The sequence below is a fragment of the Eleutherodactylus coqui genome, chromosome 2 (assembly GCF_035609145.1).
Source record: "Eleutherodactylus coqui strain aEleCoq1 chromosome 2, aEleCoq1.hap1, whole genome shotgun sequence".
In the NCBI taxonomy this organism is placed as follows: Eukaryota; Metazoa; Chordata; class Amphibia; order Anura; family Eleutherodactylidae; genus Eleutherodactylus; species Eleutherodactylus coqui.
Window position 1 is genome coordinate 201366262 of NC_089838.1, and position 26101 is coordinate 201392362.

Genomic DNA, 26101 nt, shown 5'->3' on the forward strand with positions numbered 1-26101 from the left:
TAGGGGTTTTGCAAATCTTACCTTTGAAACTTTGCAAGTCTGCACTAGCGAGTAGTCCAATAAAGCTCCTGTAGTTTTATATATGCACCCCCCCCACCTCACCCTCCTGATTGACAGATTCTTCTGTGTTACTGTATACAGAAAGAGGCCTGCCAATCAGCATCTGAAGGGAGGAGGGGGCGGAGAGAACATTCTTATATAAATATACATTGGACTCCTCTCCAGTCCAGCCCTGCAAAGTTTCAATGGTAAGATTTGCAAAACCAATAAACTGATCGGTTTAAGTGGCAGAGTGCTGAAATCAGCATATCTGTCATTATGTCCTGCTGTCCACAGCCTGGGCAGCTTAGGTCACCTGACAGATTGCCTTCAAAGGAGTGCATTAAAAACTACTAGTGTTGCCCAGCCAGGGGCTTAAGAGTCACAGGTAGCAACTGCAGATACTATGGTGCACTAGTGATAGAAGGCTGTCAATACCAAATACTAGAACTTAGTACCTAGGGCAAAACCATATCACCGGAAGGTAAAACTAGGATAAAAGCCATATCAAATGATCATATACTAGTAAATAATAGACGTTTTCCTTGTCAAGGTCACTTTCAGACAGCAGTACTTTGCCAAATATTTTGCATCAGTCCTGTATTTGCAAGTCAAAACCAGGAGTGGGACCTAGACAGAAGTATAACGAGATTTATATCAATTGTGTGTTTTGGACCACAAGTACTGAAGTAAATTGCTGCCCATAATACTGCTGGGAAAATAGGGTGTAATACTGAGTGTGGCTCAACACAACGTACTGTATCTGAACTTACAAAAGGTCAGGGATCTCTGGACTGTACAAACCATCACAGCAGCAAATATTATAAGTACTCATTTCTAAATATTCCCATAGCTTTTGTTATTGATCTCCTGAAACAATGGCAAAACAATAGGTAACAGAGTGTTACCTCGAAAATAAAACCCTGTCTTATATTAATTTTTGCCCCAGGCACAGGGTTTTATTTTTGGGGAATGTCTTATTAATACATACCTAGCAGGCACGGTCCGGGTACCTCCTGCTAGTCTACGAAGTTCTGTAGCTCCGTCGGGCTTTCTGCACTCCTCGGCTGCTGAAAGAACATCACTTCCTGGTTGCAGCGCTCATAAATACTTCCTCCAGGAAGCGATGGCTCCAATTAGCCAGCGAGCGCTGCTCTCAGCCAATCACAGCCGTAGCATTGCTTCAGCGAGTGTTGCATTGATTGGCTGAGAGCAGTGCTCGCTGGGCAATCAGAGCCATTGCTTCCTAGAGGCAGGATTTATGAACACCACGACCAGGAAGTGCTGTTCTTCCACAGAAGAAGAAAGAAAGATTGAAAAAGGCCGAAACGTTGCCTGCCTTTTTTATGGAATGAACATGGAACAATAAAGATCTTTTAGGATTTTACTTAATCCCTCCATACTGCCACTCTTTGCATTACTCAGGAAGTGATGATCTGTCAGGAGGAGTGCAGGAAGCCTGGCGGAGCTATGGAACTTCATAGACCAGCAGGAGGAACCCAGACGGTGCCCGATAGGTAATGCATAAATTTTTTTTTCTAATGTAGTCTAGCTAGGGTTTATTTTTGGGGTATGGCTTATATTTCAAGCCTTCCTGAAAAAAAGTTAAAAAAATCAGGGTAGGTGTTATTTTCGGGGAAACATGATATGTATGAAAAAAGTTAGAAAAACACAACAACATATTTACCGTCCAGGTTTCTTTGTCATAACTTCCTTCTACAATCACCTCTGGGCGGCCGCCCACGCCAGTCATACGTCTGAATAAACCATAGGAATTTACAAGCTGGTAGTCATCCACTGCTTTAAACATGCGATGTACTGATGGCCAAAGTTGACCATTTGTTTCAAAGTCTATGTAAGTATATGGTACCTACAACAGAAGGAGAGATGAAAAAAAACAAATGAAAAAACAACAAAAAACAGATGGCTCCTTCCTCTTAGGCCGCCTGCACACGACTGTGTCTGAATTGCGGAATCCGTGATATAGTCACCTGTGCAGACGATCTGCGGCATTCCGCATAAATTCAAGCCAATAGAGCATCTGCATGGCCGCTCACACGAAGGTGAGCAAAAATGTACAATGTGGAGCAAAAAATGACTTGCTGACTTTACTCTGTGAGCACCTCCTCACCTGGACGAATTGTGAGGTAAGGGGTTGTATTGGGCTTCCACCTAGACTGCCACAAATTTAACATCATTTACGGACTACGGCACGAGTGGGGGTGCCACCCTGAGAGCTGGAGAACTTTTCTCTAGAACCATTTTCTATTCTTAATTGCCCAAGATATTCGTCATATGCTGGGAATCTCAGAGCCTGCTCTCCCCTGGATGTCCATAGGACAGGGCGTCACCTCTACCAAAATACCACCCTCTCCCTGGCTCACTTGCACCAGAGGCGTAGCGGTTAACCCCTTGGGGTTTAGCTGTATGTGCCAGGTGAGTTCACCTTTGATATTACTCTAACTCCAATTCCACCCCAACCATCAGCAGCGGCGCTGTCTTGACCAATCGGAAAGTGATTAAAATATGGATGAATCTGTATTTCATCAGTGTTTGAGCTGCATTTGCTTTTATTGGTATTATTTTCTATTGGGCAATACACAGATCTATATTGACCAGTAGAAACTAAAACCAATGAAAGCGATTAAGGAGGCAGATATAGATTAAATACTGATGCAAAACAGAAGTTCGTCTGTAATATTCCCATATTATGGATGTAAACAAATCATGCAAAACTGACCTAACAGATATAACCGGTTTTAACTATCTGCGTTTATGAAAGTAAGGGAGAACTGCAAGAACGTGGATATATAATGTATCTGTACGGCTCAGACAATATACATTACATAGTATAAAGCAATTCTCAAAGTGCTCTATTTATGTCCCTTTAAAGAGGTTTGCCAGGGGTAATACTACTGATTACGTATCCTCAGGATTGGTCATCAATAGTTGATTGGCTGGGGTCCGCTGCTCGAGATCCCGGCCGATCAGCTGCTTGAGTGCCTGCTGTCAGGGACGCAATACACAGGGGTCAGTGCTAAGCTGCTGCTACGATCCATGTGTAGCGGCTTGTGTTGCAATTGCAGGCACTGCCCTCCTTAAATGGGAGCTGTGCCTGCAGATACAACTGCCAGCCACTACTCCGGGGTCAGAGCAGTAACGTCCACTCCATCCCTGTGTGTAGGGTCATAGGTCATCAATAGTATTTTCCTGGAAAACCCCTTAAGGGTAAAAGACTGACACATATGAGGCAATAGTTTATTGGACGAAAAAAAACCCCCAAAAAAAAGCACTAGCTCAGTTTTTAAATTCACATTTATCTTGGGAAAGTGGCCGAAGGCTTCCTTAACCCTTTCCAATCCACTGGCTGACGTCTAAAGACATTATGATTTAAGGTTGTACAGCTCTGATATTGAAAGATGTCCATCGGGGTTCGCTTACTGAATATTGCCAGTCGCTCTGCTGTCAGAGCCTATCCAACGTGTCACCTCATGCAGTACTGGCTTTAGCCAGTAGATAGCGCCGTTATATAACAGCAGAAAAAGAGTAAGCCCCCTAGGAAAACCAGTATACAAATTGGATTGGAAAGGGTTAAATTTCAGTGATTATTATATGTTTTACTAGTGTTGACTCCATGCTTATTTATTTTTTCATTTGTGAGGTGGCATGGTGTTTTAGCTACTATACAAATTTTACAAAAAAAAAACAAAAACACAAGACGTAAGACTTATTGCAAGTAGACGCACCAGGCTGACAACAAACATTCCAACTGCAGCGAAGGAGAAAATAGCCCACTGTATTGTGGCCCAGAGCTTCCAGAAAAATCCTCGCAGAGAGGCACTCCTGAGGGAATATAAAAACATATATAACCATTTGTACACTGCATAGATATTGAAGGTACAATTGTGATCGGATTTTGAAATTAAAATCAATTATTCTGTCTGTACTTAAAAACTCTAATAAAAACATTTTGACACAAAAACATACATAACCTACTCACTCTCTGCAAAATACAGCTTTACTATGAAATAGGCAACAATTTATAGAAAGGATTATTGATGTATCCAAAACACTTACAAAGTATATGTCTTTACAATCGTATGACTAAGTTATAAATGTTCTACACGTGAACCTATCCATTACCACAATCCACTTGTTCCTCTGCTACAGGTGGATCACTAGGGCAGCAGTCAGGGGGCTCTGGCACTGTCAGCCCCCCCATGACTCTGGAGTATAAGAAACACAATTTTCAGCACAATTTTAGTCTGGCTGAAGACACCATCTTATAGTCAGAAAACTATAGTATGTAGTTTAAAACAGTTGGCGTCAGGTATTCAGTGAATATGCCCAATAGTTTAGTCCACACACAGATGACATCAGGGCTTGCTCCACTGGAGCCAAATGGTACATACAGTTTCATGGCAGAACAGAGTATGGAGCCCCGGTGGGGTGTGAGTAAGGCTACCTGTACTTAGTACAAGCTCTTCTCTAACTCCCCATCATGGACAGACATTGATAGGCCGTCAGTATTAAACCCTGGAAAACTTTTTTTTATTTTTTACAAGTTTGTTCAGAGATAGGCTAATCTCTCATTTTCTTAGTGATCCTGACTTCTACAATGCTGATATATTTGGGGTTCTCTTAAGGCAGTTCATGGCAACATGGGCAAATGCGTACTGTGGCATTAAAATAATTCATTCCAGCATTATAAACACCCCATCCCCTTCTGCTAGAATGCCAGCTACTGACATGAACCTTGGTACAATAATGCATTGATGACCAGGTTCCTCCATATTAAAGAATTTAATGGTTAAGTTACACTACAGTGATAGCAAATCAGGATATTGCTGGGCAGAAACTAAACTTAATTTTACGTCATTCTCTTTAACCAGCTATTCATCATTAATGTTATATTTAATTTAAAATGTGATTTACTTACTATAGTGCCTTATTGGTTTGGTACAAAAGACTCATGACCACAATATCCTGCAGTACCTCCCAACAGTACAGAACATAAGCCCTGCTTACCTGTACATGCCTTTCAGAATCTCCCAACCAAGAGATACAGCCGCTATCCAAATAGAAGGAAATGTGAGTGTGCGGAGCCACTGCAGGAAGTCGTGGTATGTGAATGCTGCAGAAAAAGTAAAAACCATGATATAAATTTTACCATATTTTTTTGGTTTCATTGCATAGAAGAATAAGACAGAGCTGACACTTATTTTAGGGCACAACTTAGCATATCACAACATATTCATTCCAAATTTCAGCGAGCAGCTAGAAAGGATTTAGGTCTGTGGAGGCAGAGTCCCATTTTGGTGGAGTTTGAGTCGGAAGAAACATACTGACTCAGACACACACACATACATACATACATACACACACGGTATAATTCAACGCAGAATTTGTTGCATATTTCCTTTAATGGGAATTCAGGAAAGTTTTGAAATGTCCAATAAAATATATATTCTATTCATCTAAGCCCCTATTTATCAAAAACATTGAAAACCAAAAAATAGAAAATCAGTTATTGCCTTTCTATTAGACTAAGCAACCTTATGCTGCTTCTTCAGGGCTTTTAGTTAAGATGAAACTGTGCTGCACTATCTGCACATGCTCAGTAGTGAAGCTCCTCCTCTACAGAACAGAGAAAGGAGGTGCTGGGTAGTGGGCGTGTCCACTCTGTGTGTGTGCATGGAATGAAGAGATTGATCTGATGGAAACACCAAGTACCGACTTCTCAGGCAGACAGAGAGGAAACAGGAAAGCAATGGCAGTCACATCCTTGGACTCAACAGCTGCTGTCCTATGAACCCATAATCTTAGGTTACAGGGCTCATTGGACCCAACAGGTTCTCTTTAAATTTCTGCATCTCTAAAGAACTTATTTTTATAGCAAGAATAAACTAAGAGAAGCCCCCATCCCGCTTTCTATACGGTGCCAATTTAAAGGCTACAGTCACAATTCTTATAACTAGAGCAAGCTCTATGGAGAAACTGAAGCAGAGAACTCCTGAAGACATCAGCTCAAAAGAAAAGTAAAAAATAGTGAAGAATACAATGCAAAGTATGTTCATTTTCCCAGCCCTTTATATATGTTAGAACAAAGTATAGAAGTCAGAAGGCATTAAGCAGAGCACTTACCGGTTTTAGACTCCACATGATACTTTTCCCAATTTATTTGTAGCTCAAAGTATTTTACAGTCCAGAAACCAAGCAAACCAAAAACCAGGAGATCGAAAAGCACAGCAAAAGACTTCATGGAGAACCTACGGCCTTTAAAACAAAAGTCAGAGAAATACATTTCCCACTGAAAAATAACACAACATTTTCTTTAACATATATTAATTATACATAGCATACAGTCCAGATTATAAAATAAAACAAGATTTCTGCCCAACATCACCCTACAAGTAAAGGTTTAAGGCCTCATGTCCACTAGCTAAATGGAAATGCGGAATCCGCAACGGATTTTGCCCATAGGGAATCATTGGCCATCTGCGGTCCATTAAATTGATTTTTGAACCCGCGGATGGCATTTTAAAAGAATTGCGTTTTTCACGCGTGGGAAAAAATGGAGCATGCCGCGGATTCCGCGCGGATCGGCAACATTGCTATCACATTGATAGCAATGTGTGCGGATATCTGCACGCAAAAAGCCAGCGGTGATCTGCCTGTCTAAACGCTCTGCACTAGCGCCAACAGCCTAGCGGTGACATCAGTGCTCATGCACTTGTTTAGGGTCCATTTAAAGCGTAAATCTGGTTAACAAAAAAAAATCATTTCCAAGAAGCCTCACTGTGCTGCCTCTTGTAATTAATAGCTTTCCAGCAGAGACATGCTACAGATCTGTCTGCTGCTGAAGCTTTTGAGTGTACAGCAGGAGTGCGCACTTCAGAGGTCTCTGCTGCTGGAGCTGAGAGAGGAGGCGTTAAAACTTGCTGTCAGTACTGCTGCATGTGATTTTTCATTTATTATTAGAGATACACTTTAATATTATAATAAAGGTTTCATTGTGAGTTAAAAACCTTTTTGAAGTGAGGTCAGTGGACCAACACTTTAGCCACAAAGCGTCACGGATGGTCACAGCAAGCACAGAGGAGCGAGCTAGTAGTCTGGCTGCATCCAGGGAGGCCTAACAGATGAATTTGCCTGCCTGGGAGAGCTGAAGAGTCAGCAGAGTAGTGTGTTTGGACAGGCAAGAACCTAGCGATTGAGAAGAGAACCACTTTTTAACGAATTACTCAAGGAACAAAACATTCAAGCGCATGGGCTTCAAGAAACCTTTATCCAGGGTAGACCATTCTGTGGTCACGACCTGCTCAAATTCCGAATGAGTGGGGAACGTTTTATGCAAACATCTTGGATATCACAAAAAGAAAGCGCTTGCGGTGGTAGAGGAATCGTGGTCTTGCACAGGAAGCATCTCTTTTACCACCTGTATGAGAATGTCTATCATAGTGGAGACTTTGGAAGACTGTTCCTCACTTAAGGGAAGAGTCAGAATCCAATATTTTGCCCTCTGAGCGGGAGCTGCGCCTCAAGGGGATTGAGTGGCATCCTAAGGCCAAGGAAAGAGTTAATGGTTCATGACTGTGCGACCTTAAGGACCGCTGCTGTTTGGAGGTTCTGCCATGTGTGCATTGCGGTAGGAACGATTCTTCAGCATCAGACCCTTCTGTCGGGTTCTGGCTGGATGTCCTGCCAAGCATCTACACAATGGACCAGTAGGCTTTTGTAAAGTTTGCAAACGCAACCGAGAGGAAGTGCACGGATTCTGGTTCAGGACCCTATGAAAGCATACCGGCAGATGTCCCTGGAACAGGTTCACTGGCTGTTCTGTACCATATTTCCATGTGGGCAACAACAACTTGAACATGCGCAGTATATAGCAATGGTCGTGCTCTGACGACTGGGTTTCCCCCCCTAGAATCTGACATTGTAGCTGTATGTGTTGGGGTACATTTGCCTAGCTGCATGTGTACACAATGTAAGGGCTGAGAACTACAGTGGGCTAGGGTGGCAAGGGGCCTAGGGTAGGTCTTATCTGGGTAGAGTAGCTACAAAGAAAATGTTGCCCAGGATGAAAGAGACACAAGTAATTGGAGACAGGATTGATCGCTAGTAACAGAAATCCTATTCCTGGAAGTGTGTTGCAACCAATCATAGGCAGGCGAAATCTGAGCACCTACCAGCAGCGTGCATATTTTAGTTCCAGGTAATCAGTAAGAGTGAACCATTAGAAGGGGTTGTGCAGACATAACTCTCCTATACTAATTAATGGGACATGATACTCGCTGGGCATCGGACCGTTGACATTGTAACTGTCTAACTCAGACAGCAGTCACGTCTCTCCATGCCAAGCATCAGAACGATAAGGCCCATTTAGATGCAACGCTTATCGCTCAAAAGATGTCTTGAGTGCTAATCGTTGTGTCATTTACAGCGCAAGATAATCGCTCAAACGTTGAGCGATCACCTTGCGCTCCGAGCAGAGGATACAGAAGACAAGCGGGGCTTGTGTCTAAATGGGCCTTTAGAGAAAGTATGCACGGACAACCCCCATAGTTCCTTTAGGAGTTGAATGGGAACAGGAATACTCTCCAATACCAGTGGATCTGACCAAACAGTCATATGCAAAAAACTGCATTTACTTATCAATCAAACTTTCCAACATGTTTGATACAGATTTTAGCCAAACTATTTAGCATTGCATATAACTAGTATCAGTGTCTGATGAATATTTCAATAAATACATGTCACAATATGAATGTATGAAGCACAACCACGTTATGCCAACAACTGCTTCAAGTGATCACCTCTCTGCTGACCTTTTCTTCCCTTGGAACCAGGTTTCGAATGTTGGTCATCCAGCAGAGAAAAGCAAAGCACCAGGGTCAGCAGGTTAAAGAAGTTGTAATTTCCAGTAATGACGATCAACACCTGCAGCAGAATCTAAAAAATAAAAGATACTTCAGTTATTAAACAAATGCCAATTTGTAACATTCTACTGAAGATTCAGTGAAATAAAACTCCCTCTAAAACATTCGGTCTTCAAAATTTGCAATTGATGGCATAACCTTCGAAATGGCAGAACAAAAGGGCTGTGCTACTCACTGGCATTGCAGGCAAATCCAAGCAAGTTAAAGACGACCCATCCTAAGGTCAGCGCGGTAGGATGTATAGCTTTACAGTCATGGTCCCACTGGTACATCTTGTTGACACCGGAAACTAGGGATGTGACAGGAGTGAATGCCCCCGTCATGCCCCTAGATGCCGATTGGGAGACAAGATACAGCAGTAACGCCCATATCCCTACCAAGTGACAGGGCTGCGAGGCAGAAGGGGACACTGAGCGGCTGCTACTCATGAAGCTATGGCGGCAGCAGTGATCGGAGTGCCGGTCAAGCCCTTCCCCGCCACTGCTGAGATCATGCAAGTTGGAGACTAGGAGGAAAAATGGAGCCCATAGCCCACTGCAGCCGCCCGCAGGAAAGGTGTGTCTGCGGCAGACAATTGCCACCTTTGCCTGTCACATAGCTACTCCCTGCAACTCACTAGGTCTCCACCCACACTTGTGGGGGAGACAAGATACACCAGTATCGGTCCCACTAACCTTATTGCAGCCTCTTTCTAGTTCACATTCATTCATGTGCCGGTTCTCCTTAAATCAGCGCTTGAAATGTATCAAGTAGGTCTCCACCACTCAAATGTCCATGTATGACAATGAGTGGTGGGGACCATGATTTGACACATTCCAAAACAAAAGGAGAGCTGGTACAGGAGAACAGGGGCAAGTATGAACAAAAGAAAGGCTGCGATAGAACACAGCTATAAGGCTGGGTTCACACAGGGCGGATTCGCCGCAGCAGATCCGCCCGCGGTCGCTAATCTCGGGATTAGCCAGCCATGTGGATGAGATTTCTCAGAAATCTCGTCCACACGGGACGGCTAATCTGCTGCGGTAAATCCGGTTGAAACCGCGACTGCGGCCGCCGCAGCCGCGGTTTCCAAAGATTGAGCATGTCTGTTTACTTTCTTTTTTTTATTTACCTTGCAGCCGCGCTCTCCTCTATGGGAGCGCCGGCCGCAACGGAAAATCATGCCGCCAGGCCGCTTCAAAGCCGCCGCGGCTTAAACCGCGGCGGTTCTCCCGGCGGAAATCTCGCGGTTTTTGCTGCGGCCAAGCCGCAAGATTTCCGACGGGAATCCGCCCTGTGTGAACCCAGCCTAAAGCTATGCATCCAACCCAGCTGGCATGAGGACACAACAGGTCCTTATTAACAGAGCTGAACTGCAGTTCAAGGTAAAACCAAACAGATATACACATTGCTGAATAAAGACAGCCGCTGCACCTTCCTTCTGCTGACTGGGTCCTGTGCGTTGGATCGCCACGGATCATACACTGATGGGATAAAGGACAGATCACCAACTGAAGATCCTGGTAAGTCCCATTAAAATGGACATCACTGTGTAAAGCCTGTCCAAGTTGTTTGACAGGACAAACGAGGGGTTTGCAGGCTGTTCAATCTACGGATCTTGCAAAATATTCCCAATCTAAAACTTTACATTCAATAAAATGTAACAGAAGAAATAAGTTTTGTTTCCTTAAATTTTAGACACCACTAGCTGGAAACAGCTATACAATGAACACAGACTGTGTACCCAAAACTCACAGGGCCGCATGTCTAAAAGATAGAAACAATGAAGGGTCTTATTACCTGAGCATAAAATGAGAACTGGCGAAGCCTTCTTGAGGGCAGGAAGAAAAGCCATGGCACCCCCATTTCTATGACATAGGTGGCAACCACTGACAGCTTCTGGAACCATACAGGAAGCTGATGGGCATACCAGGCCACAGGAGTTGGAATACATTGAGTCTCATAGTGGTAAGTCAGAGCTAGAAGAGAACAACAAGTTAAATGAATTACTTACTGCAGAAATTGGTCGCCAGTTAAAAGGGACAGTATACCTTAAATATAAAAACATTACACATAAAACTTCTGCTCTACAGATATGCCTACACGAATTCTGCAAGCTGCAGGAAAAAGCAGTTTTCTTGAAATGCTGCAGTCAAAACAAGGAGCGCTCTTCTTGCAGACTCCTCCATCTAAGGCTGGAGGCTTAGTCCTCTATGACTATAATGGAGTCTATCAGCCGTACAATGCTGAAGGCCCTGAAGCTAGAAATCAGTGCATCTCCAAGGCAGGGAATACTCAGGTTGGGCGAGTTTTACATGTTTTCATTTACTTTGTTTGCAGTTTGTGTGTCTAGCCCAACTTTTTAGAGCATTTTGTGTAAAAATTGTAGAAAATTATTTCGCTGCTGTAATTTGTCCAAGAAAATATGCAGCAAAAATCAGAAGCAGAAAGGGCGAAGAAATGCCACTTGTAAAAGGCTTTCCCAGGTTCCTGAGAAGAAAAAATATCTACCCAGATATGGCACATTTTGGAAGGAAGGAGCGGAATTTATCTAGCTAGAATAATGCCACAGATTTCTTCTATAGCTCTACATGCTTTGTTACCCAGGTTTCCAGGACAGTGAAATGCAAATTAGCCTAGCTATAGTACAGTATGCATGGTTTACCATTAGAAGGAAGATGTGTTCATTACAGCTTCACACGGATCCTGACCCAGCTTTTCCAAGCTCCTGAATAGCAAATCTGAATAATTATGCTAAGATATGAGATATGGGAACTTCTCACCTCCTAACTAGGTAGATCTGACATTCTGCCGTCTGGTTACTAACCTCTGCGGAACCATGATGGATCACATGTTGGTCATATAAAATATGCACAATGCTGCTCTGATACATTGTGCATGTATATGCCATATAGTATCAGGGCAACATAGTCCATGGTCACTACTGCAGCAGTCGGTCACACTTGGTACTTACTACATACATTGATGGTATTAGCTCAGCAGCGAGTATATATTACATGCCCAGTTTGGTCTCCAGAACACCTTAATGATTGTTACCCAGCTCTCCAAAGCTCCTGAAGGGAAGATCTGTCTAATCATGCACTGACATAAGAACAGGAAAATTATAGCATAATTAGGATGACATCTATCAGGTACTTTGGAAAGCTGAATGGCTCTCCATGTAAGGCTTTAGGCCTCTTTCACACAGGCGACAGCGATATCGCTGCTACAACAATCGCTGCGATATTGCTACGTACACTCGATTTAGTAGCAACAGTAATGCTCTTTTCTTGTGAAAAATGTAGCATTGTGTCGCTACTACACCTGATAAAATTGCGAGATTTTATAGCGAGACAGTTAATAGGTATTTCTAATGTTAAAGTCAAATTGTCTGAAAATCTCAAGGTCATGCTATGCGATAAACAAGGAGGCTCCGTAGGGAAGCATGGGCTACAAAACATAGCAAATCGCGACTGTATAGAGCATGACGCTATTTTGTAGTCTTGCAGTGTGAAAGCTACAAAACATCGCTCCTGCGGAGGAGCCCATTTGAAACCATAGGCTTCACATATATGCGATTTTGTAGCCCGTGTGAAACCAGCCTTATTCACACGAGCGTATATATGCAGCTATTTAGTCCGCCTGCACACGGGATTCGCGCACATGCGCACTACAGAGGATGCCGCGCTGTCACTATGGAGAGGACGTGGCTCCCGCGACCACTCTGCAATGATAATTGCAGAATGGCGGTGGGACGGACAGCTTCCATTGTTTTAATGAAAGCCGGCCATGAGTAGCCTGCACAAAAATCGCTTTCTCCCCCACGAGCGGGGGGGGGGGGGGGGGGGGGGGGGGGGGAAACGATTTCCACTCGTAGGCAGATCACAATTTGCCATTGCATGCTATGGGCTAGATGTGCTGCAGAATCCGAATAATTTTAAAGACATATTTGTTTTCTATAGTGCACATGAAAATGAGGATTGACACCCCAAAATAGATACCCGTTTGTCCTGTATTCGGAAATATACCCATTGTGGCCCTAATCTTATGTCTGGATGCACAACTGGGCCCAAAATGAAAGGAGTAGTCAGTGTCTTTCAGAACAGAAATTTTGCTTGAAGGTCTTTTAGGCCCCATTGCCCACTTGTAGAGCTCTTGAGTAGCCAAAACCATAGAAAACCCCTATAAGTGACCCCATTTTGAAAACTAGACCCCTTAACGAATTTATCTAGGGGTTTATTGCCCATTTTGACCCCACATTTTTTGAATGAATTCAAGAAAAGCAGAAGTAAAAAATTGTGATTTTTCTTTTTTTGGCAATTCTGACAATTTAAAAACGGTTTTTGTTTTTTTTAACAGCACACATATGAATGAAGACTTACACCCCAAAATGGATACCCCCGTTTGTCCTGTTTTTAGAAACATACCCATTGTGGCCCTAATCTTATGTCTGGATGCACAAAGGGGCCCAAAATGAAAGGAGTAGTCGGTGGCTTTCAGAACAGAAATTTTGCATGAAGGTGATTTAGGCCCCCTTGCCCACTTGTAGAGCCCTTGAGGGGCCAAAATCACAGAGAACCCCCACAAATGATCCCATTTGTTAAAACTAGACCCCTTTACGAATTTATCTAGGGGTCTCGATGGGAGACATTGCATCGCGTGCACCTAGCATGTGCACGCGATGCAATGTCTCCCATCGAGAACAATGGGGCCGGCGGCAGCATCGCCCCACATGCTAGGTGAACACCATGTGATGTCTCCCATTGAATACAATGGGAGAAACTCTGTGAACCTCCACTGCAACTGACATCTGCGGCGGACGTTCTCTTCATCCCTGAAGTAATGCAAAGCTGGGTTGCCATGAAAACGCCTCACATCCATGGAGATTTCACATTGTGGGGAGTACGATGTGGGGGTGGAAGTCACAGCCCATATCGCGCTTACCCATGTAAAGTTAGTCTAATGGAGGCCATAACTGGCTGATGCTATGTATGTGTATAATATATGGGACAACAGTATATTGTATGAGCAATCAGTATGACTGTTTCCGCCAGTGAGGTACAACCCACTGCTGTGACTATGTGTGCTTACTATTGGTGCCACTGCTGATACTAAAGGTGGTACTAATGGTACTACTGCTGGTACTGTTACTAGTATTGATACCAGTAAAATGGTTCCCATTAGTGTGTCGCCAAGAAGTATAACCCAGCTCCCTCCTCCCAAACTTCCTGGCTCACATTACTAGCTGTGAAGAGGGGAGAAACATGGCTGCCTCTTAAGACAAGCATACATGGCTCTTCTATTTAATTGTTCAAGTTTTGAAAATGTAACATCAAGCAAAACCATATCAAGAAAAATGAGGATATGTCAAGTTTTTTTTCCCCCCCTCTTCATTTGGATTTTAGGTTTTCGACTCAAAAAAGGCTGGCTGTCCAGCCGAAGCGTTGTTTATATGTGGAACTAAATAAAGAGGCATCCTCTGTGATATCAGGATGTGAAAGGTTTTTTGCAACAGTTTGCCACTCTTGCTTATTTTTTGGGTTTATCTGATGATTAGATCCGTGCTCGGGATCTGTATATGGAGCGTGCATCATATCCTGCTTCCCACCTAGATTGTGGTAAGGCTGTGTGCTGCTGTACACCAATTATTTAATTTGGGATATCTTGCATCCAAGCTAGAGGCGGTACAACAGGGTACTAGAGCCTCCATGCCCACCTGTATCACATCTTGTATCCAAGCTAGAGGCGGTACAACAGGGTACTAGAGCCTCCATGCCCGCCTGTATCACATCTTGTATCCAAGCTAGAGGCGGTACAACAGGGTACTAGAGCCTCCATGCCCACCTGTATCACATCTTGTATCCAAGCTAGAGGTGGTACAACAGGATACTAGAGCCTCCATGTCGGCCCGTATCACATCTTGTATCCAAGCTTAGAGGCAGTACAACAGAGTACTAGAGCCTCCATGCCCGCATCACATCTTGTATCCAAGCCAGAGGTGGTACAACAGAGTACTAGAGCGTCCATGCCAGCATCACATCTTGTATCCAAGCCAGAGGTGGTACAACAGGATACTAGAGCCTCCATACCTGCCCATATCACATCTTGTATCCAAGCTTAGAGGTGGTACAACAGGGTACTAGAACCTCCATGCCAGCATCACATCTTGTATCAAGCTAGAGGCGGTACAACAGAGTACTAGTGCCTCCATGCCCCCCATATCACATCCTGCATCCAAGCTAGCAGCTGTACAACAGGGCACTTCAAGGGGTCAGTTTTCTGCATAAATTCTCCTTTTGCTCTGATATTGTAATCACTTATTTATATCAGTGTTACAGTCACACAGAGAAAGTTTCATTTGATTCCAACAACTCCTAGATGACTGACTTTTTTCTGACAATGAGTGTAGATGACTAGAGGGGTATTTTTCACTGCAGATAGCCTTCTACCTACGTAATGCACAGGCACCATGTAAGAAATAGCTCTCCATTTATGTACTGGATGCTTCCTATATTTCTATAACATTTAGTGTCACTGACCCATTTTGGTATGGCAGAGGTTAAGCTAGACAAGCTTCCTCTTGTGACTGGGAAAGCAGATTTAATTAAATTCTATCAAATTCATTGCAAGAGGGAGAAAATATAGTGCACACAGAAGCCATTTAGTGCAGATTCTCATATTAAAAAAAACAACAAAAAAAACAAAAACACATCAGAATTCAAAAGGAATAACTCTTTTTCAGCACACTAATTTGTTTTGCACCTTTACTTTTAGCTATTATTGCTTGTTCCAACCTAAATGAGTAGAAATTAGGTGAGAGAAATCCCCCTGTACTATAAAGGTTGGAAACCATGGACCTAATAAATAACCATTAATAGTATCACTCCCTTCACAGGCTTTAAGAGTGCCTTACATACTGCGAATGATCTGCTCTTAGGCTCAATGTCCTTGGGCGGATTTTAAATTATAAAATCCGCACGTGTCTCTCACGCGGGAGATCCGCAGATCTTAAAGCCTATAGGGATGCATTAGCATCTGCAGGGCAATTTAATGAATGCGGATGTGATTCCTCCCCCCCCCCCCCCCCGCCCCTCTCCACGGGAGAGCAGGAGATTCTCAACAGAAAAGAAAAAAGCAGAACGGCCCATGTGCCAGGCAGAAGAAGTTATGTCCGCGACAGAGGAGAGCCCCGCAGCGTCCAGACAGGTGAGTAAATGTAATTTTTGGCCTCATGGCTGCGGACACGGCTGGAAAACGCTGCAGAATTCCAAACTTAGAAACTGTGTGTGCCTGTGGACATGAGGCCTAACTGTATGCAAATCAACAGTAATTGCAGAAAGGCACCTGAGCTTGTTATAACATCATCAATTGACAAGCTTAGGTGCCGCCCAGCAATTAGCAGCGATTGCTGTTACCATGGATCATCCACAGAGTACAGAGGCACACTAAAAGCATGTTCTATGGAGCAATCATTCTAGAAGCATTTCATAACTATATTCTACTCTAAGTGACTTTTCTCAGTGACCTACACTGCAGCCGTCCTGAATTTATACAATAAAATGGCTGTTGATATCAATTAGGGGATCCTCTCTTGTTCAGCCCTCTTCGAGTACGTTCACATGGTGGAATCCAACGTGGAATTTTCTGCACAGATTCCTCATCTAACATAGCAAAAACCTGTGGCTCAGAGGAAAAATCCATGTTTGTAATTTTTTATGTATTTCCACACACATCTGCGTGAAAACATGTCACTTCTTCATGCAAAAAAAAATCCACATCAGAAATTCTGCACAAGAATCTTGCCCAGTGACAGAAATATGCAACTTCACAAATCCACATGCTTTATGCAGCATGGTCCGAGCAAACAGTAGAATGGACATCGCATTTTCTACTCATTTGTGATACAGAAGAAAATTGGACTTGCTGTCATTTTTTTTCTAAACACAGCCTGTTGCAGACAAGAACTGCACACTGACAAGAAAATATGAACGTGTGAATAAGTCCTTAGCAGCAGATTTCTGCAAAAGTTTTAGAGGCAGAATCCACGTGAAAATTATAGATTTCTGTACATGAAATTTTCCACGTCTCGTTCCTTGGGGGGGGGGGGGCACAGCTGAAGACCGTGGGTATAGATACTGCCATTATGAGGCAGACACAAAGCTAAAAAAGGTGTGCTGCTCCTGCCAGTTATATCTCTCCTGCAGGCACTAAGCTAACCAGTTTGTATGCAAAGCAGTAGGAGCAGCCAGTAGGAAGGAAACATGTTAAAACAGATAAAGTCAGCAGTAATAGCGTTACAAATGTAACAGATGATTAGAATCGTAAACAACCCCAGGACGCACTTATCAGAATTGTCAAGAATAGTGAGTAGGTGTTGTGTCCCACAATAAATGTGGCGAGAAACAGATTTTATGGAAAGTTCAAAAATCTTGTTTTCTCATCTGTTGCATTGTAGGGGTGGTGGTGAGTGGTGGGAGTGGGAGAGGTGTCACCTCAGGGGTGGGAGAGGTATCATAGGATGCAATAATATGCAACTGGCAGAACTTTGAGGAGGTAGAGAGGCCCATGTAGCTGCCTTACATCCTTGGAGAGCTGAAGCGCCGTTGCGTACCTCCTAGGAAGCACCCACTGCCCAAGTAAAAGTGTGCTGTAACCTGAAAGGGAGGTTGTCTGCCTTTGTCACAGAAATCCTCTACCGGTGCTGATCTGATCCAACGTAACATAGTATATGAGGCCGAAAAAAGACATATGTCCATCCAATTCAGTCTATTACCCCCCAATGTTGATCCAGAGGAAAGAAAAAAAAAAGCCCAATTAGGTAGAGGCCAATTTCCCAAGGTGACAGAATGGTTTGAATTACGCAACGCCACATATTAGGCCATGTAGAATGACAAGAGTGAGTCAGAGCGCTGAAAAGATGACGTTCGGTAGACGTATATTCACAGAGTTCACATCAAGCAGAATTTGTGGAGAGCCGATTCCTGAGGAGAAGTTGCGGAGGGGAAAAACGCATGTAAGACAACGTCTTCATGATCTTTCATGCCAGCATGAAAGATTGTGAAGAGAGGCTTGGATAAACACTGAGCTCAGAAAAAAAAAACAAAAAAAACCAAAAACTGTGGATCGAAGCAAATATGGTAGCTACCAAAAAGGCTACTTTCCAGGACAAAAGACGAAGGGATGAGACTGCAGCATGTCAAGTACCAGGTTGAGGTCCCAGGGTGGGACAGAAGAGTGTTATAGAGCAGGGGTGTCAAACTCATTTTCATCGAGGGCCAAAAAGGGCCAATTCTAATTGTATAGTAGGGGGCTCATTCACATCAGCGTATGTGCGCAGCATATGCACTGCTGAGCCTGGGGGTCATAAATGTGGACTGCAGAGAATGCTGGAAGATGATCAAGGGCCCACGTCAAAATCCTTACTGCTTCCTCTATGACCTCTGAGCTGCGGATTCCTCCTCGGCGATATAAGTACGTAACGGCTGTCTAGCTAATATGCTCGATGGATGGGGACATGAAAATAGGCATCCTTAATGTCAATGGATGACAGTCACTTCCTCGGTTCAATGGATGCAATCACAGACCTCAATGATTCAATGCAGAACTGCTGAGCTTTGTTCTTCAAGTCCAGAGCTGGAGCAACACAGTGCTGTACTTCTTGGGTACCACGAAAAAAATTGTAATAGAAACCTTTGAAGCGTTTCAAGCAAGGAACAGGGACTACTACACCCTCAGAAGATAGGGCTCATTTCATCTGTGCCAAAGCATTAGCTGTTGAAGGAGACGCTGGAATTTCGGATGTGAAGTGATCTGGGCAGGGGAAGGAAGGGGGTAGTTTTGAGGATTGTGGCTGGGGACACCAGAAAGGAGGTGGTTTAATTGAGGGATTTAGGTTTTGGTCTTGTAAGGATTTCTTATCAGAGGTCCTGGAGTTTTGAAAATAACAAAATGGACACCTGTGTTGTTTTGCGCAGGTCTAGCATGACTGGATTTGTTTTGTTGTAGATGAGAACTCTTACCACCAGTTGTCTGATATAATCTTGTTGAGTCTGGCACTATGAGACGCGAGTCAACCAAAGAAGGATGTGCTAATGACCTTTTACAAGTGGTATCGGAGTCCCAGGACTTCAGCCATAAAGTCCCGCGAGTGATTACCAACACTGTTGAGGTGCTGGCCAATATTCTGGACGTGTGTCGGGAGGCCTCATATAAAATTTTCCTACCCTGCCTATTTGCTGTGCAAAGTCTGCTAACTCTCCCCAAAGAGAGGCAGAAAGAATGTCGCAACATACCCGCTTTCCCATTCAGTAGTGGCCCTACTGACGTACATAGAGGCAAAAGTAGGTTGGAGTACTAAATTCACTACCTCAAAGGAAACCTTAGTTAGGGATTCAGACATAGTAAAAGGGGGGTGGGTGGGAGGGTGAAGGTCTACTATTGGTGAAGACTACCAATTTTTTTTATTTTTAATGACAGAGAAGGCCCAAGTTCGGCTGTTCCTTGGAGGAAGAGTGTACGGCGAGCGAGAATAAAACGCCACAGAACACGTGCCCCATCTGTGCAGATACATGAGGGGCAGGGAAAGAGGCCCCTGCCACGGTGAACACTGTGGTGCCCGCTGCTGAAATGCTGCCCCTCCCTCCCAGATTCCACACTGCAGTTTTAAGGCCTCCTTCACACGACTGTATGCGTTTTTACGTTCGCCTGTACGCAGCGGTTTTTTACATGAATGAATATTTCCCCTAGTCTTTATTTGCATATATCATGCCAGTCACATGCTGCTGCGTTAATGTATAAAATGCTTGGAATGTCAATTAATGCCTAAATAGGGCAAGCTGTGTTCTTTTCCCAGAGCTGTACGCAGGGTAACTCCTTCCCCCTCCCATTTTTTTCGTTTCCATAGAAGTATATGGGAGCTTGCTGCGTATTTCAGTGAAAGATAGGGCAAGACCTATTTTTTCACCCAGCATATAAAATATGCAACCAAAGACGGACGCACGTGTTCTATTTTTCCAGATGTTAATTTTTTATGTGGCAAAAAAAAAAATTTAAAAAAATAAAAATAGTTCTTCTGAATGAACCCATTAAAATACAATACTTTGCATGGTTGCTTTTTTGTGCAATTTTTCTACGTGGCGAAATGCCTGCATAAATACGGTTGTGTGAATAAGCCTTTAAAGTCAGCCAGACATAGTTTGAACATTAGGCTCACCAAAGGGGTAGTCCCGCTTCTAGCTATTTCACTGCAGGAAGCAGAGAGCTCTGTACATTGCACAATGGGCTGGGCTGGTACTCCATTCACTATAATAGGACTAACCAGGGTCACTGAGTAATGTACAGAGTTCTGCTTTTTGTAGCAAAACAGAAGTGGAACAAGCCTTTTAATGTCAAAGTATAGACGCAGAATAAAAAACCTAAAGAAATAATTTAAAAACTTGTCAATTAACTAAGGGTAGCATGCCAAAATAATAATCAAGCTTCAAAAACTGGCACTATATAATTAAAGATCAAGATGGCGGAATGCACTATGTAAGCCAAACATATTAGACAAAGCTTGCTAAGAAAAAGGAACACATTTTCTCACCTGTAAGTCCCCACCATGTTGGACACCGACTTGTTAGTTTCACAACTCCAGATGCAAACATAAGCCTAAAAAGCAGCCATCGAATAAGCCAGAAGGTAATGCCATCGTGGGAACTCCAAATATTCGACTTTGAGCGTAAAGCACGCATCGGAGCTACCAGTATTGCCAAGAATCCCGTTTCTAGTAAAAGGCTGTCCCTAAAATAAAAACCAGACAAATACAGCAATTTCACACAAACATTCTTCTGAAATATATAACAAATGTGTACATAGGCCTAGTGTTCTTATTTCACTGTATAAAAAAAGAAAGTAGTGGACGATGCTTTTCAGTATAAGGGGAAAATAATGTATATGCAGCTCATCGTTTTATAAATATACATGTATATAAATACTTACCATTGGAAATAAAGGAATACCTGGCCAACCTGCAAAAACAAAAGTTACAACTATAAATTAGTCAATAGCGCACAAAAGTTGTAACAAAATACATTACTTCTATACCTGAAGAATCAGTAAATCTGATATGACAGTTCCACATAGCTGGCATTTGCATCAGTTTCCCCACCCCTTACAAATCAGAGCTCAATCTCCCAGTAGTAGTGGTTGCAGCTCCTCTACCACCGTGACACAGCAGGTTTGGGAGCCTACCCCATGGTTACAACACTGCCACTTCTATCATAATCAGAGTGCCAATGCCCTCCAACACTCCACCCGTTACCAATGTGTTCCCATTACCCCCCCTCCCTCTACAAACACACTGGTCTTGCAACATTCAGAAGAATTAGCAATCATGTCTCTTCCCTTCCTTTGGTTGCATCCCCATTAGGGCTCCTGAAAACATATGATTATGAAACCAATAAATTTCAATGGTTTCATTCTTATTTGCAAAGTTTTCACGCCTGCAATACTGCGTGAAAAAAAAAAAAAATTGCACCACCTCCTTACTTTTTGCGATATCGCCCATTGCTTTCAATGGGGCCAGCAGCACCAATGGTAGTAGATCACCATCCTCATCCAGGGATTCCTTCATCCAGGGGTCTCACTTTGTTTTCAACAAGGCCGGCAGCAGCAATGCCGGCTCCTCTGAAAGCAGTGACAGAACATTGCGATCTTCTGCCTCTGCTGTGACAGCCGCGGCAGGGGATTCCTTTATCCCAACGGCGATTCCTTCATTCCTGAACACTGTCACAGCAGCAGCAGGATGTTCAGTCATAGAAGTGATGATATAGTCCCCACAGAGCATGCATGTTTTCTGCACCTACCTAAAAATTTTATACACTACTGTATTTAAGATATTCAGTATTATGGAAGGATATAAAGGTCTGTAGATGAGTCTTAAAACCCATTCACTGCTCGTTTTTTTTATCTAGGACCACAAGTTCCGTTGGGTTTTATCTCTAAAGACCTGAAAATTCAACTGGGATGCAACTTCCTCCTTCAATTATTGGTCTTCATTTCACCAAACTTTAATAAGTCTCCGTTTTACCAGGTTTCTGTTAATTTTCCACACCACGTTATTCTTTCTGGCACAAAAAGAAACAGAAACCTGAAAAAATGGGGACCTATTGGTCTCCATTTTAGCTCATGTCAACATGAGATGAGAGGTTGTATCCTACTTCTGGCCAGGGATTTCAGTTTTAGAGTTTAGCTATAAAGCCTGATGGAACCCCTGATGCTAAAAAGGAGACCCAAGCATAGCCTACACGTGTATATATATATAAAGCCTACACATATATATTCATATCCTGGCCATATGAACTACTCCTGACGTGTCTGAAGCTTACCTGATATAGGGACAGGTAGAGAATCCACAGCAGGAAGAATGTTAAGCTATCACGAAGGCAGTTGAAAAGCACAGCACCTAAAGAAAGGGCAGTCCCAAGTAAGCAAATTAACTCCATGCCCTGCTCGGTGTCCAGTCCTAGGTGGGTACCCAGCCACAGCAATGTAGGGGAGTCCTTCATCTGTTCCAATAATCCTTTTCCGGTGAAGCGAAGCATTTTCCAGGCCGGTAAGATTCCCTCACGTCCATAGAGCCCTAAAGGAAAGTGTATGAGGATATGTGAGATGGATAGCGCCAACTGGAGTACAACATAGGAAGTTACACCAGTTAGGCTTAATGCACATCAGCGTTATGTTTTCCATGCTCACACCAGACAATCAGATCTGTTAAAAGTCCCATTGATTTCAGGGGAAAAAAAAAATCTTTTCTGTTTGCATCCATTCTGAATAGAGAAAATAGTGCAGCCTGCAGTGCTACTTCTTCTGTTCAAAATATCGAACCATGGTGGAATGGTCGATCCTACTTTTTTTTTAAATTATTTTTAAGGCCCTTTTAGACAACGATTTTTGCTCAAAAATTGTTTAAAGCCATCTTTTGAGCGATAATTGTTGTGTCTAACTGCACGGATATCGTGCAGTTTTTTGTTAAGCCGTCGCTCATCGTTGTCTTTCAGCATGCTGAAAGATCAGCGATCAGTTATCAGGAATTCACAGCAGGATACAGCGGATACTATTGTTTCAGCTGTATCCTGCTCCCTATAGACAGGCAGGGTATGAAAAACACAGCTGTCCAGCTGTGTTCTTCATCCCCCGCTCGGAGTGCTCGGCTATATATCAGCTGGGTGATCTGAGCGCAGGACAGCTGGATGCAGAATACAAATGGCCCCGTTTTTCTTCTGCATCCCCCGCTCTGAGCGCTCAGCTGTATAACAACCGGCGCAGGACAGCTGGATGCAGAAGACAACCAGCTTGTCTTCTGCATCCTCTGCTTGGAGCGCCCGGCTGTATAACAGTCAGGCACTCCAAGCGGGGAACAGCTGGATGCAGAATACAAGCGGCACCGCTTGGGAAATGGATGCAAAAAGAACAGTTTCTGTTTCTATTTGTTATTTATTCCATTTAACAGATCCGTTTGTTTCAATTATATACGTGCAGAATATAAATAGATGTAAGCGTCATAAACTGATGAGAAAGGGAAGCATAACGGAAATAAATGGAGATCAAAGTGTCTGTATTTTGTGGTGGTGGTGGTGGGGGATGGGTTGGGTGTTTTTTTTTTGTTTTTTTTTACAGAGCCATTATACTTTTCCACTTAAAAAAAAAGAAATTTCTGCTGCGCATCCAATTTTCCTCAGTTTGCTTTAATTTTATAAAGGATTTGTTGGAGCCGGAAGTATAATTGATTTCAATGGCAGCTAGACCTTCTATTACACTTCTGGCTTTGACCACAATGCGGACATCTGGCTCAGCGGGCTGGAGGATCTGCTGGTCGACAGGAATCCAACCGTTGGTTCCCCACCAATCAACTATTACCCAATAAATACCCGGGAAACCCCTTTAGGGCTTCTGTCCACGGGCGATTGTGCATTGCTTTACCCGCGGCGATAATCCAGACACGGGTAATGCAGCGCACGTTTTCCATAGCGTCGCTATGGAAAGCGCAGCCTCCTGTCCAGGAGCGGAGAATCATAGAAAGGTAAGCAGAAAGATAGGGCAGGACCGATCTTTTCTCGCACAAATAAAACAAAAGTGCAAGAAAAGTATGGCAAGGCCTCTACCCGCGCTTGTGAGAACGAAGCCATTGAAATGAATGGTTTTACTTTGTTACATTTGCCAAGCGTGATTTTTACGCCCGCCAAACGTTCCGAAAATTCTTATCTGTTTAAGCCCTAACTCAATGCACTTCTGTGTACCACTGTGGATTAATGTCTCTACTATGCAAGTAGGACCACGTGCAGTTATAGTGGACAGGACGTAGGTCACCAAACAACACTATGGGCATCTCAGTTCAGCTCAGGGAAAATATGCGTTAGGGCTTTGAAAGACGAACGTGTTTTTAAAACATTCTGCGGGCGTGAAAATCTCGCTAACAAAATGTCATGAAATGAAACCATTGATTTTAATGGTTTCATTCTCATAAGCGTGTTTTTTTTTTTAGATATGCCTACACATGAGAAAAGATCGGCTTTGCCCCATCTTTCTCGCACGTATGCCCAATCGTCCTGCAATAGCACGAAGTTTCAACTGAAAAAGAAAAAAAAAGACTGCAGACTGTTCAAGCACAAATACGTAGCGGACAGTGTATCTACGCATGCGCTCGTCTGTCGATGACCTTACTATACAAGTCACACAGCCTAAGAAAGGGAGAGCAGATTATTTACGGGTGTCGTATTTTGTCAGCCAAAACCAGTAGCGGGTCCAATATGGAAAAAAATGCAAATCCTTCTATTCTACTTTCTCTCTGTACGTTCCACTTCCGGCTCACTAAATACGCCCGTGTGAAGGAGCCCTAATGGTGACAATTCAGAACCCCAAATGCTGCTGTAGTAAGCCAAGGTTAATATGTTGTGCAATAAGGCCAACTCTCCAACAATGGGCGGGCTGGGTGAGGCCACACAAGTTGTAGAAGTGAGAGCTGCAGCTGTTCAGTAGTGGAAGGGCCAGCACTTACCTTCTGACCACTTACTGTCATGACAGCTGCTGCAGAGTCCACGCTGTATAATCCTGGGCCAATGCCCAATATCACTGCACCCATAATGATACGGCCTGCAGATCTCTGTGCTGACTCAGTAATAAGGCTGATCTGCCAGCGCTGCACCAATCACTTATCTCTAACCTCCAGCAAAGTAATCACTTCCATTTCTGGAACATCTATGGCTGCCATGTCTAGTAAAATGAAGCATTTGCAATGACCAGATTAACACTAAATGCACTGATCACAATACAGACAGGATGCATTAAACAACTGGAGACTTTTGGAAACAATGCACTAGATTAAGTTACAATGTGTCACTCACAACGATCGCACAGAAGACCTGATCGCATACATACATGCACCATCACATCGTTTATGGATGCATCCCCGACCATTGAATATGCTTAGCAGACGAGCTAGTCGACCTTTGTGCACATGAAGAGCGGATGGACCCCCTAACAATTGCGCGGTAAGAAGTGTGTACCTGGTATTTGCGTGTACAGAGAAAGGAATGCAAACAGGTAAATTCCGCTGAGTCCCCATAAGAAGGCACTCCGAGCCTGCCGCTGTTCGCCCATGATCGCGGAACCCTAAAATCGGTGCAGCTGTCTGGATGAGACACAACGTGGACTGTCTGAACATGCGCACTAAGGTGTGCCAGTCGCCCTAGCAGACACGCATGCGCACTTCCCGTTTCCACGTTCTCCGTGTAATTTGATAGGCGAGCTCGGGGCTGTGCAGTGGTTTGGTGTAGTGCGCATGCGCAGCTCTAACATCTGGGCGGTGCAGTGAGGAGTGGTTCTTCCTTGTTCTGCACACATCGTGAAGTAACATGAGCCTACAGCCTTGTGCGCCAGCACTAGTGGCAGGAAGAATGGCGGCGCGCACATTACAGCTTGCTGGCCTCTTTCCTTGTTTGTTCCTTGCATTTATTTATTACAGTGTATTTGACTAATAAAGAGGAGGCAGAACTGTAGGAACATAATACAAGCACATCCGCCATTATAGAGGCAACCCATCGCCTATGGTGGCAACTGAAAGTAACACTAGGGCTAATGCCCACGGACGGATTTCTGCCGCA

The 26101-nt window shown here is 43.6% G+C and overlaps 1 protein-coding gene across 2 annotated transcripts in view; it reads right to left on the bottom strand.

The window, feature by feature from the left end:
- LMF2 (lipase maturation factor 2) overlaps positions 1–25678 on the bottom strand; it is a 37725-nt gene extending 12047 nt beyond the window's left edge. The window contains exons 1-10 of one of the 2 annotated variants that reach the window (XM_066592213.1): positions 25505–25678; positions 22328–22581; positions 20940–20968; positions 20545–20741; positions 10761–10939; positions 8871–8994; positions 6184–6315; positions 5068–5173; positions 3786–3882; positions 1727–1909 (exon numbers count right to left, since the gene is read on the bottom strand). In XM_066592213.1, the coding sequence (XP_066448310.1) occupies positions 1727–1909; positions 3786–3882; positions 5068–5173; positions 6184–6315; positions 8871–8994; positions 10761–10939; positions 20545–20741; positions 20940–20968; positions 22328–22581; positions 25505–25598 (1395 nt within the window). In that variant the 5' untranslated portion in view covers positions 25599–25678. Of the gene's footprint in view, positions 1–1726; positions 1910–3785; positions 3883–5067; positions 5174–6183; positions 6316–8858; positions 8995–10760; positions 10940–20544; positions 20742–20939; positions 20969–22327; positions 22582–25504 lie in introns of both variants that reach the window. The other variant, XM_066592212.1, reaches the window with a different exon arrangement.
- Between the last annotated feature and the right edge of the window lie 423 nt (positions 25679–26101).